The sequence below is a fragment of the Solea solea genome, chromosome 6, assembly GCF_958295425.1.
Source record: "Solea solea chromosome 6, fSolSol10.1, whole genome shotgun sequence".
Taxonomy (NCBI): Eukaryota; Metazoa; Chordata; class Actinopteri; order Pleuronectiformes; family Soleidae; genus Solea; species Solea solea.
In genome coordinates, this window is record NC_081139.1 from 17,127,210 (window position 1) to 17,148,398 (window position 21,189).

At 42.4% G+C, this 21,189-nt stretch overlaps 1 protein-coding gene across 3 annotated transcripts in view; it reads right to left on the reverse strand.

Moving 5' to 3' along the window:
- The window catches only part of pdzrn3b (PDZ domain containing RING finger 3b), a 101,681-nt gene that overhangs the window by 14,455 nt on the left and 66,037 nt on the right, over positions 1-21,189 (reverse strand). The window contains exon 1 of one of the 3 annotated variants that reach the window (XM_058632058.1): positions 5,733-6,038. The exons of the other annotated variants lie outside the window; for them this stretch is intronic. Within the exon in view, the coding sequence (XP_058488041.1) occupies positions 5,733-5,801 (69 nt within the window). The 5' untranslated portion in view covers positions 5,802-6,038. Of the gene's footprint in view, positions 1-5,732; positions 6,039-21,189 lie in introns of those variants that run through there. 3 annotated transcript variants of the gene reach the window in all.

The following is a 21,189-nucleotide window of genomic DNA, read 5'->3' on the forward strand; positions in this document are numbered from 1 at the left end:
ATACGTAGCCTGTGTCGAGCCTCATTGCAGGGGGTTGGGATCAACTGGAGTGGCATCCTTTTTTTGGGCAGCCTCTTTGAAGACACCACTTTCTCACAGTAGGGTGAGGAGGAGTTTGGCTCGTGAGGAACTCTCTTGTACAAATATTTACATCTCATCTTTCGCTCTTGTCCAGACAGTGTCACACTGAGACCATCTGCCTCGATGACAGCATGGTTTTCCCGAGCTGCAGATGACATCTTTGCAGCCTTCAATCAGAAACATGATTAATTAGGCTTTGGCACTTGTAAAGCCTCGGATCCAGAGAAGTTCCAGTGGGCTCATTTGTAAATTTCCTAAACTCAGCAGATCAAATGTTTCTTGCTCCACTGCAGGAAACAGAGAGAGAGGAAAATAGACAGAGAAAGACAGATACAGGGAGAGGGAGAGAGAGAGAGTGAGAGACCAGTGCCTGATCAGTTCGGCATGGATCAGTCCCTCAATAGCAAGCTTGTGCTGAGGCTCTAATTAAACTCTGGCTCTTGCAAGAGCCGCAGCATGGCGCCAGAGCCATTACAGAGTACTTGTGGAGAGATTAAGAGCCCTATAGGACTGTCAAACAGAGTTTCCAAGGCCTCTACCTTAAAGTCTGTGACAAAAGCAGCTGAGCTTACATCTCCACATGGCGCTTACCTTTCGCTTTGAAGAAAAGGCCGAGGGGTTCACTGCTGTCAGAAGGGTCAAGTTTAAAAGAGAGCACCGAGGCCAGTACAGCTCAGGCCTGAAATAATTACAGTGAAAGGGGCCAACGCTTGTCAGGAAATGCTGCGTTGGCTGTGTCTAAAGATATAATATGTTATATTTATGCATTGAAATGTCAAGGTAATCCAATTCAAGGTAATGGGCCGTTTTGTTTTGGTCTCATTTGTCATAGGTTGCATACGTCTCTGTCATAACTTCTGGGATAAACCAACTACCAAATGTCAGAGGGAGGAAGGAAATAGTCCGTACTACTAGTTAGCCAGTGTGTTTTTTTATTTTAGTGCATATTTGTCACTAATAGATCGTGAATACTCTTTGACGTTTGCTACATGTTCTGCTGCCAAAGCTCTCCCCAAACCCATTTTTAGAAGAATCTGCTACTTATATCATCATCTCGTACAATGACAATAAAGGCTTTCTGTTCTCATTTCAAAGCACAAACACACAGGGGATACAAACGAGACAACAAGGCAACAATTCCCATGATCCTATGCTGCTTTTTCGGTGACATCGATCAAGGTCATTTTTTGTTTCTTTGACTCCTATATCTACGACATACTGTGCATTTAATACGAATGATCAATTTTTGATATCCAGTCGAGATGTTCATGAGTTGCTTTACTGTATTAAGAATTAAAAAAAAACATTAATAAATAAATAAAATGACGGGGTCTGTTTTCTTTTGTTTTCATTTCTTTTCAACTTACATACTGTGTAGTCAAGTTTGATACCAGAAGAGGGCGCACATCAAGCAAAAATACTAACGCCATTCACAGAAGAAGTCAGCTCTCTGTAGCTGGAGTGAAGGACAGGCCGTTTTCTATTACGACTATTGATTATCAACCCGTTTAACTATCCATTAAGCACAGCATATGAATTTTCCTTATCTCCAGTATGGCTATATTTACATTCAGCGGTGTCAAGAAAACAATTAATATGCGCACACTTCCTTCGAGAAAGAAATGTATGCAGATAGCAAAGCTCCTAATTACCTCTATTCAAACGAACTGCTGAAGTCAACCAAGTGTTTCATGTGATTCTGTCAGCTCTGATTCAATGCCTCCAAACGGAAAAAAGGCTGTGCAGTCTGTTGACTTGTATAAAACAGTGCAAAACCACATTTTTACATGCATCCAACATGGGAGTTATAGAGCTGCTGTGTTTAATGACCTGGAAAGATTTCAAGTGGTCATGGATTATTAATTCCTGAACGGGATGAGGTGAGGAGCAGAGAGGGCACTGTGCCAGACTCCCTCATCATATGCTTGTATTATCAGCGAGGAGAATTAACACCACCCCTGCTGTGAAAAATAGGATCATACAGACTTCATACGTGATGTATTGACTGGACCAGGGTCTGCCACAAAATGCTCCTCATACTCACTGGATTGAATTTAATTGGAGTTGTAGCTTGTGTATGAGTGCAGTATGTCAGTATGTGACCAGTTCAAGTATCCTACAGGTATTTAATACATAATGCACTGTTTTAATGCTTGATGGTGGGTATGCGTGACGCCCAGTGCTGGTGCTGTTGTCATGAGAGCAGAGAGTTGCAATTGTTTATGCTTGGCAAACAACTCACAAAGCAATGTGGTGTCTGCCATTGATGATGGCACTGGACAAAAAACACGGCAAAGGGGAAAAAACTACTACTGTGTCCAAAAGCTCCATGTGGACAGTGTTTTTTTTTTGGAGCATTGATGCATGCATGTGATTTGATTGGACAATTTTTGCAACTGAGTATTTGCACAGCGGGATTTCATTGGTTGGTGACCTTGGAACGACACCTCGGAAATATTCCACCATACTCAGCGAAAAAGGAAAGTGAAGCAACAGGTCCACACAGCAATCCAGCAACACGAGACGCTGGCCCAGAAGAAGTTAAGTTGAACCCACCAAAACATGTGTGAGTCCTTACACATGGATCAACAACAACGGGTGAGAATGGGTACTGTGCATAAAATAAGACGCATAAAAGAAAACATGGAATTCGGTTGAACGCGGATTCAACCCGACGCACTGACCACCTCCATTTCTTGTGCTTCCTGTTCTCCTCTCACTAAAAGTTCATTCAAAATCAATCCATGAGGAAAACAAGGGAAAAAGTAGCACAGGCAACAATAATCATAAGTGTTGAGCAAGAAAGAATACATTTAGGCTTAAGAACTGCTTCAAATCCACTCCATTCCCAGTCATTGACAATAACTGCTTAACCTGTGTATATATATATGTACTGGCTGTGCTGGATGAACGCGCAGGCAACACAAGTGTGAACTTGGCCATCATTAACCAGTGATGGTCATGGTAGTTAAAGGCTATGGCTGCACATTCTCGTAGGGCCTATATAATGATTGTCCAGAGGGCGTGGAAAAAATCTACAGTTTCACATAAAACTGGTTTAATAGACAAACTGTTCAAGGAATGTTTACCAACTACTCCGAGAGTAGCTGCGATCAATTTGCAATGTTTAATGACAGTTTCTAACCTTAGCGACAAAGGCCATGAACACCATTCCCCTGTATCTTTCAGGACCACTAATGACAATCGGAACTGAAAACGATAGAAACCTTTTGACCATCCTTCCACGAGTACAAACATCACTGAGCTTTGCGATAAAATGCAGGGTGAAAAGGCACGTTTTTTGTTTTGTTTTTGTCCATGTTACACCAGAAATAATCGCCAGTTGCTGAAGCTGATTGGCCTGTCTGAGGGCAGCGCAATGACAAACGACTTGTGAAGTAAAAACCTGCGCGCAGACATTTTCTTGACAGCGTCAGACGAAGCAGCCGGGCCGCTGGAAGATGAAACAGAAGCCGGACAGAAGAAGGGGTCACAGGATCCAGGATAATTGACAGGCGGGATGACACCGTGACCGGAGAGAGACGGCACAACAAAAGAAAGTGACAGCTCTCTTCCAAACACCATGTTTTTGCTGTTAGTGGCCAGTTGGAGGGTGAAGGAGCGGTGGGCTTTGTGACCTCAGTGTTAGCACCCATAATCCATTTATTATGCCACTGCATAACAGCCATCTTTACTTTGAGACAAGCCAAAACCCTTAAGTCTTTTTTTTTTTCTCTGCCCATGAAAATCAAAGCCCAATTCTTTAGAGGCACGATGACAGACACCCCCTGTTATCTTCCCCCCAATTGGGGGGAGGGGGGGCGTGTTTTTCAGTGGAGAATAATGAGTGATATACACAGAGAGCGTGATCATTACATTCATCCGAACCAGCAACTAGCCACGCTGCAGCCTCTGCAGCAAAGAGGAGAGGTAATTTGGTGTGACAGGACGATAACACTTGGCCGGGTTCCATTATGGATGAAAAGATGGAGACTATGAAAAAAAATAAAAAAATAATAATCACATTTGAGCACATTACAGAAAACAGTCTTCAAAGACATGATGCAGCACAGTGTGTCAGAGTGGTACGCTCTTCTCTACTGTCAGACAGGTCACTGTTTTCACTCATTAAACTGGACTGGCCTTTGAATCCACACACACACACACATGAATAAAGCAGTGCTCAGTGAGTGTGTTGTCTCAATTAAGGCTGACAACGTGGCAAAGCCTGGAGAGGAACAGAAGAAAGGGTTCTGGGGGCACCACGTGTCACTCACAGAGCAAACGATACACCAAAATCTTCTCAACGGACGGAATACATAAGACTTCAGACCTGACTTTAATATAAAACATGTTTTCTTTTTATGTTAGAGTGGACAGTGATGGATGATTTCGAGAGCTGCACAAGGTTCACGCTGAGTTCATCTGAGGGCAGAGAGGATCCAGACAGAGAAGGTGGATGATGGTTCATTTCTTTGAAATAATGAACAGCTTCTCTAGGCAAAGAGGCCCAAGCAAAAACACGTGTTTGTATTTTGAGTTTCAGGACCGCAGCAATCCATGACTATGTTTTATAATGTATTCATCTGTTTCAAAGTTGTTGAGAAGATTCAAGATACCTTTATTGTCATTTTTATGTCAAAAACTAAATCTAATTTCACCTGACAGTAGTTAAGTTTTCTTTAAAAAGTTGTTGTTAAATGGCAATCAAAGTTTACCAAGGTCCAAGATGACGTGTTGGAAGGTTGGAAGTTCTGTTTTAACCAATTCTGGAAAACCCAAATTTACAATTTTCCAGTTTGGCAATAATAATAATGAACTTGTTGAACTTGAATGATTTGAAAGTATTTTATCTTGATAATGTTATTGGCAAATGACAAAAAACTCAAAATGTCAAGTCAATAATAATAATACTAGGTTTGCCTTGTATTGAGCCTTTTAAGGTACCCAAACTTTTACAGAGACTATTTAAAATTCTATTTTTTTTTTTTTGGAAATAATCAGGGTTGTAATTAAGTTTCAATTTAAAGAAAATGTAAAGAGTAAAGGTATGGCAAATCCTACCCCACAAAGACAATCTTCCCTCTACTTGTTAATGGTGCATCTATAACATGCCTGCTCAAAGAAAGTGCTTAACAGGCAGGAGGATGTTAAATATAAACTTTGGTGAAAATCAAACAGGGGTTAAAGCTCGGAAAGCTCCGAGTCAGCATTCAGCTGACAATGAGGAGGTGGGCAGTGGTCGGCTCACACAAACACACACACACACACAGACACACACACACACACTAGCAGACGCATTGAGAGAGCTGTCACCTCTTCATCACCCCCCCCCCCCCCCCCACCCCTCCTCCTTTAAGCACAGCACACCACCTCTCACTGACCCCTGCCACCAAAAGTTCAGGCTGCTCAGCTGCACCCGCTCCAGCCAGCAAACACTACACTCCACATTTTTTTCAACCAGCGCCGACCCCCCACCCTCTGAGATGTCAGCGCAAGCAAACTCCAACTACATTTTAACAAGTCGGAAAACAACCCATGACATACAAAAGCAAGCTACGAGAAAGAAAGAAAGAAAGAAAGAAAGAAATCAAACAACTGAGGGGGAAGTTTTCTGTGTGAAAACCCCTCCTCAAGCTTGGTCACAGTACCTGGCAGACTTCATAGAGTAGTTTATATTGCTCCTGGGGCTTCTGCAGGGTACATAGGCTGCATCCCATGGTGGAGGAGATCACACCATCCAGGCTCTACCTCCAGCCACTTCAGGCAGGAAGAGAGAGGAAGACAAGAGGTAGATATTTTCCCCTTTTTCTCTTTCTTTCTGAACTCCTTTCTTCTGTCAGCTCACTGTCTTTCCACCACTGCCACACAGCGACTTTAGCTGACAGGATAGACTTCCCTCTCCAGCATGTGGCTCTATCTCTCCACTCTCTCTCTCTCTCTCTCTTTCCTATACACACACTCTTTCCCCCCACTCTCCTCCTCGCCTCACATGCTCTCTCCCTCTTGGTTCCAGCCTTCTGCTGAGCTCATAGAGGCTGATGCTGGAGCTCGGGTATATAACCCCCCCCATACACCCCCTCATGTTTATTAAGCAGCCTCTCATTGATCATTCATGAAGGGGGGGGACAAACTGGTAAATGGGGTAGGCTGACATCATGCAAGTCAGTCTTGTTGATCAATAAGCATCATTAGATTTGTGTAGCACAGCTAAAACTGAATGATGGAAACAGCTTTTTACCTGATGATGTGATTTGTTTCTCCTTGGGTTTATTAATTAATTTAATATTGTGTAGCCTTAGAGCAGAGGTCTCACATGTGGCCCTCCAATCAATTTCAATCCATCTTTTTTTTTTAGAAATAGATTAGATTTGCATCACAATTACACTTTTATTTTAAAATTGCGATATCATTGAATGTTGTGATATCACTGTTAGCTCATATTGCCCACCCCTGACTGAATCATTCCCAAAATATTTGTCACTTGTCTTGCCCCCTACTGGTCAGACAAGACGCTCAGTGGTCCAAAGGTCATTTGAGACTGAGACCCCTGCCTTAGAGCAAGCTTCACGTGGCGTGGCTCTTGCTTTGCGAAGGCCACCGTCTTGTCTTGATGTGCCGTTTTGAAGCAGACGCTTATTACTCAAGCCAGGAATAATTAGGAAACTGGGCTCTAACCTAAATCCAATGCTAGTCACAATGACTAGTGACAGTAGGTTTGGACAATAATATGATAATAGAGTAGACTGTAAAAAAATAGCACAGTTTGCACTTCAGTATCATGTTTTTTCCTCGACTGTTTGTTTGATGCCAGAGACGAGATTTAATGAAGTTTACAGATGTGTTGATGTCATGTGACCCCTCCAAGGAGACACCGCAAGTGAAGCATGAAACAAGTCGGCCCCAAAGAAATACACGACACCTCCGGTGTTCCTGTGTCAGACAAAGAAGCCCGGCGAACAAAATCAATAAAAGGCTGGAAGTCAAGCCATGCTGTGCAAGTTGATGCACAAGGACATAAGAGTGATGACCCCGGTTTGCCAGGACGAAGACAAGTGCAGGTGCCGTGACCAAAGTGAAGAGTTTAGGAGGAAGACGCACGCTGAGCCCTATGACTGCAAGTTCTGGTAATACAGTGAGGTTCTCCGTGTCCTTCACTGAGTCTGCTGGCCTGGTGTAGAGCAGCTCTATAAATCTTACAGAGCTGGTTCCTCTCTGTGCAGGACATATGTGACCCCATGGTGAAATACAAAGGATAAGCTACATACCTGGATAGATTTCACGGCAGAGGGGGTGTGGGAGTCTAGTGGGAGAACTGCTGACTTGCTATTGATAGTGAATCTTCCTCTTGCCAGATGTGTCCACTGATCCCTATCTATCAGCACCTCCACAGTTGCTTCACGGCTGCTTCAGCATTATTAGCACAAGGTTTTAAAGTCAAATGTCAGGTAAAATCCTATGCCGTTGCTTTCAAATGCCACCGAAAAACAATAACATCCGGAGTAAAGGTCAAGTATAAGAAATCCTAAATAACCTGAACCCAACTTTGGCCATATTTTACTAGTGAAATAGGCATGATGTTTCACAAACTAATCTTTTGTACAAATGCACTTGTAGCATCATTTAAATATTGGCAGAACTCCCTCCTGCCTCCGTGGCATGTTTGTGAGAATTTGATTAGACTTTACTGTTGACTTTAATTCACTTCAGCAGAGGAATTTGGCTAATACAATTTCACTTTTTCTCATTTAATCATTTAATCTATGTTTTGGTCCTGTGCAGCCGATATCTAACAAGTCTTCACCGACTTCAAATAAACGCTCACCTTTTCCCACAACATAAACTGCACATAATCCTGGACAATATGAAAAAAAAAAGCGAGAAAGATCCGATTCTTAAAGACGAAGACGCAGTGATGGTGGCAGAAAGTTGCCTCGAGGCAAGCTGCAAACGTACCTGTGCGAACTTAACAGTCGTCCATAATCACTGCTGTGGGCTTTGCTTGTCTGGGTTTTTAGGCTCAGACTTTCATCCACTGTAGCATGGAAACTAATTCTCCGCTCACATTAGTTGAGCTGTTGTGCCTGGGGCAGCGATCAGTGGAGAATTTTTTTTAGCCGGTGCTCTTGCTCGACTAATCTTTCTTTCACACTGAGATTATCCTATTCACTAAGTCGAAACGGAGACAGGCCTCAGATATGAACAGCTGCACTGAAGTTTATGGCAGCTGTGGCAAGAAAAAAAAAGCCGTAAGTATTAAGCAGAAGTATGGACAAGGAGCAGAGAAGTCAACCAGGAGGAGCTGAAAGTGTCTGTCCTTTATTCAGGAGAAGCTGTCGTTCATAACTATTTTCAAACCATTGTCAAAGGATATTAAAAAGACACAAATGGTTGCGTTAGTCAGACTCAATCCATATACATGCAAACATGTTAGTCGGACTGAAATTGTACTGAATTAAATTGGTCAAAGTTGCACAAACACACCCATATAATGCAGTTGGAAGTGGATTCAGTACAACCCCGACCCTGCGCTGCCTCTGTATACACACACAAACGCTCCCTTTCTGTTCATGAAGACCAAACAGAGGCAACATAATTCGAAAAATCAAACTGGTTACACCTTTGTTCAGAGAGACAAACAGACGCACACAAACACACTTTTATTCATTACTGATCCAGACAGAGGTTTAATCTCAGAGGGGAGTAAGACCGAGGAATAATAATGCCATGCACTTTGTCATAATAAACACCAGCATTTCTTTGTTTTTCCTTTCTCCTTTTAATAGAGACAAGAGAGTTGGGGGATACTAAATTCCACTCCCAATTAGCAATGTGCTGCTTGGGTCCTGTGTGTTTGATCTATGCTTGGTTGGATCATTCTTATTCATAGCCACTGCCTGGTGTTGTGTCTGCGTCCCACTGGGCCCAGTTTAAGTCACGGCTTTAACTAGAGCCAGTGCAGCAGGGATCAGGTGGCGCTGGCTATACTTCGAGCATTGTTCCTATGGTTTACAACTCTCTAACATGTCGTCCTCCGACTGCCTCTGATCTCTTTGTGCTCCTCACATCATGGACAAAGCTTACAGTTACAATCTGGGCGGCTGCTTCTTTTGTCTGACCATAATATGTCCAGAACTGTAAAAACACACTCATCACCAATGCTACATTCAGACCATCCACACCGAATGTAACCAGTGTACATATGATGTACAAAGAGCTCTGCATTATCCACAAATGTGTTAAAAAATTCCAATCCTTGCAATGTTACAGAAGAGACAAAAACATTCCTGTATCCACCCTAGTTGAGCTGCTCCAAATATTTAATGGGTTCCTTTCAGGCTCATACCACACATACCAAGTTTTTTCAAACAATATATTCAGGAGTTTTTTTTTTGCCTAGTACTGCAAACACACAAGCACAGAATGCATTGATAACCTCCCTGTGAAAGATAATCAAAATCTACTGATATAAAACAGAAAATGCCTCAAATCATTCCTGCACACTGACATACGATCAATGACGGAACTAGAAAGGCAATCATCTACATTCCGATTATAAACACTGATAAACAGTACAGTATTTTTCCATATGATACACTATCGATAAACTATATATAAACTCCCCTTCGATTCAAAGATTCAGCTGAAGTGCACAGATCCTCTTAAAACAAAAAATCTATAGATAATTGGGTGTTATATTTTGGCCTTGGCTCAAATGACAAAAAAAATGGCAGTTCACGTTTCAGCCTCAGACAAAACCAAACCCCAATTAATGTCAACCTAGACTTTAAAATGATAGTGTGAAGATTCCCACATAAGTTCAGCCTGCCACATGTGGCAAAATGTTATAAGCTATGTCGTTATATCTCCACATCATGGGAAGCCAGACCTTAAGCGATCAGAGTGGAGAAGGGGGCTTAAGAAATTAGATTTTAACCGGGTTTGGAGACAGAGTCTGCAGAAGGTGACGACGTGGCAACACGTGAAGAAACGGGACACTGATGACTGAGTGATAACACAAGGAAAAAGCATGACTTTCAGGTCTCCCTCACACGACTCTAATGCACTGTCCAGACGACAGGATGAGGGGGGCAAACGTGGGGGAGTAAGCTAGTAAGACGTGAAGCGATTGAGTGAGAGGAAGAGAACTTATCTGGCTACATATTGTTAATCCATGAGGAAAATGTGCTTGTGGGGCCTGTCCGATGTATAGAGTGTCATTGGTTTGTGCAGCAGCAGAGAGGATTACTGTCATTTCACATCAAGTGACTAGAGGTCGGAAAAGGAAGAGGGGCTCTGAGACCTGCTGTCCTCTAAAATACTGAAAAAGCCTGTATGACACTCTGCAGAAACAACAAGAAAAACAAAGGAGAGAGCTGCACTGGGTCAAAAATGCCAAATATTGGCAAATATTGTCAAGGATACGGCACTCACATATAGAAAAATGGAAAATGTCTTAATTAAGTCATGCAAATGTTTAAACAATGCATTGCAACTTTACAGTCTTTAGGCACCCAAGGCTCATGTGTGCCCAAACGAGGATTTTCAAGTGTACAATGAACATGACATAAATAGTTGGTACAAATGAGGATCACACCGACCCTACGACACAAATCTGTGCCTCCTCCTACTGATTTGAATTTTTTTTTATGTTGTCCCTGAATCTTTGCTGGCTCAGTGTAACATGTTCCCTGCAGTTGATGGGTGACACCTCATGACGACGTGCACAATGCATCTAAAAAATGGTCATTCATGAGCTCTCTCCTCAGCACTGACGATGCTAATGGTTCGTCTTACCCAGTGAATGATCCAACTTCAGAATATTTGCTTTCAAATTCCAAGTGTAAAGTGAACGCTTTTCGAGCAAACAGTATCGCCACGAGGGAACGAGAGCAGACACAGCCGGGGATGTTAAAAGACGGTGTGAAGAAGACAGATACAAGATACACACGGGACCCACAGAGGACCGAACGGGGCAGAGACGGAAACTAAATGTGTGGAGGAGTTTAATGAGTCTCCAGTTTCTCTCAACTGTACTACTGGGACCAGAGCTCTCGAGGAGCGCTGTGTGAGTGTGTGTGTGTGTGTGGGTGCGTGCGTGCCTGTGTGGATCTACCTCTGAAACATTGGGCTGTGCATAATTTATAAGACAGCTGTCAGCTTTGTACTCCTATTTACTCTGTGAGCCAGATCCTGAGCCAACAGAGACCACAGCCAGCAGGAATGACAACCACCAAAACTGTCTAATTGGAGACTGAAGCGACTAATAATCCCATCACTATAATTTCAAATAAATGACTTAAGTGTGGGGAAATATTTAACAAGACTGATATACTCAGATGCTAAGACACAGTCCCAGTGTAACTGGATATTTTGGGGGATATAATGTATCTGTTTAGTTGTACAGGAGATGTAAATGTGAAAACCTGCGTGGTTTTTACAAGCTCCCTAAGGATGTTCCCCGGCATCAACTGTCTGGCAGTTAAAGACACATACATTTAGCTTTGGGCTACCAAAAAAATAAATAATAAAAAGAAAAATCACCGTTTATTTCCTTGGACGTTTGCATACGAAAACAGCTTCAGGCATTGAGGTGAAGTCACCAAGGTGCATCACGGAAAAAAGCAATAATCGTTTTCCAGAGTGGCATCACTGTCCCTCTGCCAGAACCTGAAAACTTCTCCACTTTAAAATGCACTTCACTCACAAAAGAGGACAGACGACAATGTTCCCGCTTTGTGAATGAGCCACGAACAGTGTCAAGTGGACGCAGGGGTGGATTATGTGTCAAAGAGTTGGTTTCAGTGAAGACTGAAACCATGAGAGTATGTGCCTGTGTAAAGAATAGTAAATCTGTATTTAGCTCCATGAGGGGGAGTTAACATGCAGTGTCCTTTGGGCACACAAATAAATTCTATCCACAAATGAGAGCGACACCTTTGCTCTGTGTCACGTTGAGATGAAAATATCTCCACTTTTTCATATTCGGTGACCACTTTCAGACCGCCTTTACATACAATACTGTCTCTGAAGTAGCTCAAATTAGTTGGTGCACCAAATCAGCAGGTCCCTGGTTTTGGTTGCTTAGTAACGGTGGACATGACAGAAGCACAGCCCCACAAACGCCTTGGTTAAAAAACGTCTCTGGATGTGTTTTGAAGCATTTTTAGACACTGCATAAGAATGAGCAATAACAGGGTTTGTAAAATCATCACCAAACCCTTGCTTTAAAAATGTTTTTATAGCAACTGTTCACAGCTAATGATCCTACGGCCACAACATTCCCGCAGAAGGTAACTTGTGGTGCTTGTCAACACAGTTCTTGGTTTATTAAAAAAAAAAAAAAAAAAAAGTCCATATTTCACCACATCTCCTAGACCTGAGAGCAGGTCTCAGTGCAATATATGGCTCTGCATAAAACTCTGCCAACGCTGGCATCCACACAGAGCTCCTGTCACCAGCTTATTCCCCCATGCCTTCATCACTCCTGGCTGCCACAGCATGTTGGCAGCCAAAGTCACCAAACAACAACCTCCAGCTACACTGGGTGATGGAGCCAGTGTGCACACACTGCAGAGACAGTAGGCAGAACAGGTAGCTTCTAAAAATGGAAGTTGCCCTGAACTGGATAAAGACAATGGGATTACTTTGACAAAGTGTGTACGGTGTTGATACCCTTTCAATTCAACACTTTAAAAGATAATATTTACTGGATAAGAAGCTTTATTTATTGATATTAAATGTATCCAGTAACACCTAATAGACAAATATGGCGGTGCCATCACTGCCATAAGGCAAGCTGCCTTAAGAATGGACAGCTCCAACAGCAGTAATAGCATTGTACTTTGTAAGAGGAGAATCTGAAGTCCTGTTTTGAAGCCTTGAGGTTGGTGATTTGATTTGTGAATGATGCCGTCTGCCAAACACACTGGTTTCCACTAATGCGTGCATGCTTTATTGCTTTATTTCCTCCAAATTAAGAGCATAATTTACTAAAAACGAAAGAAGGCATCCTACTCAACTGACCTGAAACTACCAAATGAGACTTCTCAGGAAAATGTGTACTGACATTGTATATCTGGTGAGTTCAAACAGAGTTGCCCGTGGTGGCAATTTAGTTCCTGGCAGACCTTACATCCACAGTTTATGGTGTAAGCGTACACTTTAAGTTGAAGTTTCTTGTGTTTGTCCTTTTTTAATATATGCATCTGCACTTTAAGATCAGTTTACACTCTTTATAGGTTCTGTTACATGTGGTAATCTTAAAGAGTCCTTTTTTTTTTTACTGTATTTTCTGGCTCTTGTCACAACAGTTGTCTAGGTTTTATTAAAATTTTAATTTAAAGTTGTCACTCAAATCTGTCACCAGATTTTCCTTGAACTCCGGATGAGAAGACGGAGCGGAGCATTTATGAAATGCATTGTTAGTTGTTCAGCCGTGTACTCATGCCAAAGTGTCCATGAGAAAGACATAAATCCTCAGTTATGCCACTTTGGACAACCCCTGTGCTTTGCATCGTAGCTGACAGCCACATATTTGGGAGAGCATGTGCTCGGGATTTAATATAAATTCAGTCATTTTGCTTAATCAGGGATAAAAAGAAAATACATGAGGTATTCACTTGTGCAAAATATTTTGGTTTGGCCGTGTGTCAGGAGGAGATTGGAGGTTCAGAGCTGATGTTACACAAGAGAGGGAGAGCCGGTGCAGAGATTAGCAACTGATGCGACACACCTGAGTGATGCCAGGTGCCTTCACACAATACGGGCCTGTGATCATTCATCCTTTTGGCTCGTCTGATACAACTAATGTTGCCCTACATCACAAGAAGAGCAGACTGACCAATCATACGAGGGGGTACTATAAAGTCACGACACATTAAAGTCATCGTATGAGTGATACAGAGTTCGGTTCCTACGTCTTTAAAGAATTACAAGTCTTCCCTCTGGTCCATAAAACCGTGAACATTCTTTAGTTAAACTTAAAACACGCAGGGCATGGCTTATTAGATGGCAATATTAAGTATAAGGCAGGTGGTGACAATATTTCCTCCCTGACCTCTCTTTTGCGTCTTTGTAATCTTGAGACAAATCAGTCTGAGAAGAAACGAGGGACAGACTGTTGACGCTTTCCTCTCCACAAACGTCGCCGACTGCTGCGAGCGACTGTGCTTGGTGGACTGTCAACTTTGCGCAAGTTACAAATGAAAACTCGTCAGACAGACTCCAGACTCTAACGTCAAGGAAAAAGCTCAAGTAGAGAGTTTTGGATGCTGTTCAATAATCAGACATGCACTTTATTGTTTGAAGTGTACCGAGCCCCATTATACTTTCATAACCATAGCTTCTCAGAGGTTTTGATTCTTTGGCAGCGTGCTCTTCTCTGGATTTCTGTTTGTACTTTATAACCCCAGGACACTTGCTGCAGACTCCTCTGCAACTGTACTCTTTCTTCACTCACAGCTACATTTCTGAATGACAGGGAGATAACGTGGCTTGTTTCGTTGGTCGGGCAGGGACAGTGTCAGGTGAGCACAGCTGTAGTGAGGTGGCTAATTATGCTCTTGTCTTAAATGCACGGGCGGCGGTTTCTTTTCGAGTTGATAAACTTGAGTGAAAAAGGGCAGGAGAGTTAAGAGAAGTGTTTAAACTGAACACAAGGCTTTTTAATGACTGTGCAGAGCACTTAATGAATACAATGACAGGGGATTGGATTGTGTGTGCAATCAAATAAGGCTCCTACATATATAAACTCCTTTGCCCCTTCAAAAAGACTGATCATTGATCAGCACAAGTGGAAGATTATAATGCAATCATCCTCTTAGGCTTACTTAATTAAAATGACTGTCTTCACGCCATCTAGTAGGCTCAGCAATGTAAAGAAAAAGAAAACACTATAGTTAACTGTGGAACGTGCACAAGTCCAACTATCAGCATATTTATGCAACTGGCAGGTTGAAGTGAAGATTTATATTTTTTGGTGTACGTGAAAAATGGTAAAAATGGGAGCAAGAACGCAGCCCTGAGGTACTCCTTTGCCCGGGATAGCTCTATCTTAGGTAGAACCCTTATGTCTTAGGCTACACCCACATTCCTACACTACTTTTGTTTAAAACCCTCTGCTCTGGATATGGTAGAATCCATGGGGATTACTGCTGATAGGAAACCAAAACACTCGTTTAGATGCAGGTGTTGACACTGCTTTCAAAGTTGGAGTACCTAACTTCACCCCGATGTGCTTTTGGCACCGTCGCTTCACCAATCACAAATGACAGCACAGCTTGCACACACAGAAGCCACCTGAAATGTATTATCACCCCCTGAGCAGGGCTGAAATATAAAAGGGTTGAGCAAGGAAAATACTGGAAGTGGAAGTGATATAGTGGCCGACTCCCTGGCATCTTCTACACGCTGCAGTAAGTTGGGTTCAGTTCTTGTTGTGGAAAGAGGAAATACGTCCACCTGTTGTGAGTGAAAGGTTCCAAAGAGTGGGTTCAAGTCAAAGGTCGTCGTTTGATGCTCAATCTCATTACATCACCGTGCTCCTCCAAATGAAAAGCTCTGAGTGAGAGCGGAGGTCACTGGGAGGTAAGTGACTGACATGTTGGTGGAAATCACTCAGACGTCTCAATACTCGGACGAATGGCTGCGCTTAACTGCCCAAAGTCGGTGGTGATAAATGAACCCACTGCCCTGGAGAGGGAGTTCCTGTCCTCAGCACTCATGAAATTGGTAGCGGTGCTAACTGGATGTCTTGACCAGTCAGTAAATCTCCCGGCTACACGACCTGTGGCCCATTAGTCAGGGTGATGCGATGACCTCACAGGCCTTATGGCCAATGGAGACCACATTCAGAGCCTCCCTGTTGTTTTAGCTGAGCCAGTGAGCAATATCAAAGAAAGATGTGCACTACTCTTCACGTTTCAGGCTCCAGAGGCTGCTCGATGACAACAATCAACACTTAATGTGTCCATCGAGGTAATTTGTGTAAAAGTGAGTAGAGGAATAATACATATTTGAGATTATTTCATCTCTGAACTTTTGAAAACTACAATAAATCTCCCAAGTGGAGTAAAACATCCACTTATTAGATGCCTGTAATATTCATGTAATTGCTGGCAACACTGTGATCTAGATGCAAACGGTCTGTAAACCACTCTCTGACATTCAAACACAACATCCAATGACACTTTGAGACAAATATGACAACTCCAGCTCATCTCTCCTTGCTCATCTGTCCAACATAGGATGTTGCTCATTAAGCTCCTAATTGGTGCACAGCTCCGGAGACGGCAACAAGAGATACGACAGAATCGAGAAGGAGAGTTCCACTGCTACGAAAGCAGTTTTAAAGCTTTACATTATGCAAACATCCATGAGCAGTCTGTAATGAATCAGATTTTGCCAATAAACTCCTCTCAAATGCTTCCGTGACACATCTGTCGGTGACAATACAAACCAGGTTTGCCCGAAGCAAATTGAATCATCAACTACCACTAGAATCCAAGGGGAAGAAAATGTCCCGTTTGCCTAAAACAGCGAGGATTTTAACACAGTCAACGCTAATTCCATTAGTCTGAATGGGAATAAATTGGTGACATACATCAATAGATTTGATGCAACCTAGATGCAAATAGAAACATTTAGGGTGCCAATGTGTTTCACTACATCAACCCCACAAAAGCTGTAAATAATATAATATGAATATAATATGAATAAAAATTGCAAATAAGGGTTCATATATCATGATTTCTCCATGTTTTTTTTCTTTCAAATAAACCAGACGTTTACCATATGACTGCCATTTTTGTTTCAGCATGCACATCTTTCCAAATGGAAGACATTATATACACTGATTACAGACACAGTTGGCTGCCAAGTAATGCTAATTTTAGTGCGTATGAGACGGTACAGGTTGAAAACATTTCACATCTGATTCAGGCAGTGGGCTCAGTGTATTTCACATCAAACGGGGAATTGGAAAATTGCCCTAAAGTGCAGTTTTTTTTGCTTTGATGCTCCGAGCGACACCATTAACCCAAATATAGTTTCTCAAGCACTGTTCCCACCAACATGGATTCAGAGACAGAGTTGTTTGAATGGCAATAGCAAGAAGTGCAAATTTCAGCCTACCCCCTCCGGCACTTCTTTTGCTTTGCACACCATTCCCTTCCAAATGGAATGGGAGAAAAACAGACTTGGGCTTTCAAGGAACCAATGACTGTCATTTTCTCCAAGATGCAACTTTTACTTAGCAAGTAACCTGCAAATGCTGCCTTTAAGAGCACAGTGATCATGTGGTGATGCTAAAAGGGCTCTTCAATAGAGAGGGCAAATTTAAAGAAAAGCAAACGGAGATCGAAAAAAACTAAAAAGCAGCCGACAAAATGTAAACTCTATGGGAATATGGGCTTCTTTCCATTTAATTTACAACACATGTAAACATTTTCCTGATGAGTTCATGGTGTCAACTTCTTGTTTCAGATCTTTGCCAGTATACCACAATGATACATCTTGTGAATTATGTCACAATGTAGAGGAAACTAGACAATAAACCACGACACATGTCGAGAGGTTTGACAGCTGACGGTCAAATCTCAAATTTTGAGGCTTCAAAATAAGAAGACTATGTCCATATTAGCAAAGGCTGCGATTTTCATCAAATCCTTGCATAACAGTGATTTGAGGGCTCCTCATGTGTTAATTGTTGCGTTAAATCTAACACTGAGGCTTTTGATAATGCAAATTAAATAGCAATTCGCAGTCTCTATCAGAATGATCAAAAGTAGATTTTTCCCCAAATCAATCAACCACCCCCACCCCCCCAAAGTGACAGACAGAGAGATGGTTGTGGTGTTATGAGGAGACACAGATTTTATTGGCGTGAGCAAGGGGGATGGTTTGATCTCTGACCTCTCAGATCCTTCGGTGTGTGTGACAGGCCTAAGTGGAGACAGAGGATTAAGGTAATCAAGGGCCGTAATGAGAACAGAGGACACTTTGATGAGCCTGGACACTCCCCCCCCCCAAAAAAAAAGCAATAATTAGGCACCTTACCCCCATCTCCCCTACTGAGTGCGTGAGCCTGTAACCTACACACCATCTTTTGTCTGTTGGCGGTTTTTACTTCAGCGTGACAGAAGGGGGCCACTGCAGAGACAGATATAGATGTGTGTACGTGCCGCAGGATCACCCCAGCCCCCCGTTAATGGAATACCTAGCCTTTGTCCCACTTACGTGTGTTTCCACTGGTAGAGACGTCACTTCAGTCCAAGGTGACAGGACTGAATTATCAGAAATTGGAAATCTGAGACGTACAAAATGAACAGCTCCTCTGACTTTTGCAAAGGATTTGCTGCTTTTCTGTTGCTTTGTTTTTATCATGTAGTTAAAACCATCAAATTTGATGTTTCTCGACTTTCATTTGTATATCAAAGATATGATTATGTAACATTTCTGACTTAAAATATCCAAAAATGACAACACAATATTAAAGCTAACAGACACATTTCATTTATTTTACATGAAGTAATCTGCCCTGTGGAGCTGCTGCTATATTTTACATCACGTCATACCAATAAAAATGACGCGTCTGAAACACAGATCCTATTTGTATTCAAATGTAGCAGTGTGGGCGTCGCCTGAGATAATCCTGAAACACGACCGGAACACTATCTGTGATGTGTTGGATTTAGTTTGGATTATGGATTTTCAAATAGGCAAACAATAAAAAAGTAATAAAGTTATACCAAAGAAATCTTAAATAAATAAAAAGAGGCAGAGTAGGCAGACTATTTCATCATATTTCAGTCCGTGCCGCAGGGACCAGAGGTACAGTAGAACAGCCCGTCAGTGTCCCAGCAGGCGACCAGACAAGGCCATGTTAAAAGGCTACGCTCTGTCTACAGCAGAACATGATTTCATCTCGAACTCGACAAAATCTTTCCAATCACTTCAAAGTCCTGGCTACACTTTTAACACCTACAAAGGGAACATTTAAGTCCTCATCATGAAGATGCCACATGCCAGTATCATCTTTCACAGGCTCCATTTGCCCCTACTGCTCCTGTTGGTTGAAGTCCCGTTCACTGGTGCACATCCCCACATTTATTTTATTATTTTTGTTTTAAAAATCACGTGCTTTCAATTACTCCAGGAGTGCACAGAACAAACTTGTTCTGTAATTCAATGAGGACACAAAGAGTCTGGCTGGACTGGATGGAAAAACCCGGCATTGTGCTGGGACAGCTGAGTGACAGGGGTGAGTTTAGGGCCTCAGTGCACACAGTTGTTACTTTGTAGCTGTCAGTCAAGCTGTGACACAAGCAGCGTTTCATTGGACGGGGGACAGGGGGGGGGACGGGGCACTTTGAGAAGCAGGCGAGGTGAGAGGTCCTTGACCGCCCATCAGCAGGTGACCCCCACCCTCTGCCTTGAAAACTTCACTGAACAAAGGACAGGACGGAGCAGCTGGCGGCTGAAGCAAGGAGGATGTGTACAGGGACACACATGCACCATGCATCCTTAGAAACCTTCAGTCGTGTTTAAACGTGGCTTATTATTGTTTGCGGAGCAACTTTATGTCATAGCACATCTCTTGTTTTCAGAATCAAACCACAACAGCGTAAAATGTAGTTTTTGTCAATACAGATGCACATACTATGACAATCTACATCCATGTCTGCAGCTCTCGGCAAAACAATAATTATCACAATATTCTTTTCTGTACTTGATGTTTATGCATCACACAAACGCAATGACTGTGAATTATATTACCTCAGAGGTGTGAAATGTTTCTCAGTGTTTGTTGTCAAATGCCTGCTCTCGCTGAAAACACGGCTGCACCGCAGGGACACAGAGAGAAATACAGACTTTGGCCACTTCACATAAAGCTGTCAAATGCGGAAATAAAGCGACAAACATATTTATAAGATGTTCTAGACTCAAGCAGGTTTTATTGTGCGAGCCATTTATTGAGTAGCAAAAATCAATTTCTCATTGTGTCCTCACTGTCAAAAATGTTTCCAGTGAGAGTGAGCCTCCGTGTCTCGAGCTGGAAATACTCGTGAAGCTGCAAGTCCATAATAAGAGATGTTCTGCAAGTGTCCAGTCCAGTGTCGGCGACAAAGTCCATAATGCAATAGCAATTGCCTTTGTTCTTAAACCAGCTCTCGCCTATTTGTCAGGGTGTGAGTTTTTCTTTCACTCAGCTTCACACTCCAAACTCTTTTAGCCTCATCCGTCTCTGTCAAAGCTTTTCCCGATGCAGAACTCAGTCGAGCGCTGACTAATGCTTTGTCTAACACTCCCTGCTAACGCTCTCTGCTAATGCACCAATCATTTAAACTGCTTCCGAGCTAGTGGATGTGCCTCAGTCAGGGAAAAAAAAAAAAATCAATATATTTTCCGCTGGATGGTGGAGGCGAGTTGGTATTATGCACCAGTCACAGTTGACTGTGCTGGCAGCCGGAGCGAATGGCTGCTGGGTAACACGAATAAACCTGGGTCTCAACATTGAATACACAAGCTATTGTAAAATTAAGTTAGAAAATCTAAGGAAACACTGACTGGAGACAAAAGGACTGAGATTATTCCCATGTGAGAGCTGAACAGAACTCAGACTTGTATGTCGATAACACAATGACAAGATCTAACCTTAAACCATGGACAATAGACCAGCACATGTTCTCAATATTGTAAGTAAGTACATGTGAACACATCGTATTCACAACCGGTTAATTCCTCAGTCTGCTGAAAGCTGCGAGTTCAGGATCCCCTGTATACGACGTGTATGTCATGATGATGAGGTCACAGGTTCCACTTGAAGTAGATGAAAGTAGCTCATCAGGGTCAAACTGAAGATGACTCTCCAGATTTATTCCCAAAGAAATGCTAAAAAGGGCTTCAAGAGCGAGAGATAAGACCAGGTTACATTTGACTGGCTCAAGTAGGCATTCGCGGTCATGATTGTTTTGTTTTGGTCTGAAAATCATGCTTAACTGTAATAACTAGCAGCGAACAAAAACTGCATATTCAACCTTTTAAATGCAGTAATAGATATATAGAAAAAATATATACTTTCACACTTTACTAATATCCTATTAAGTC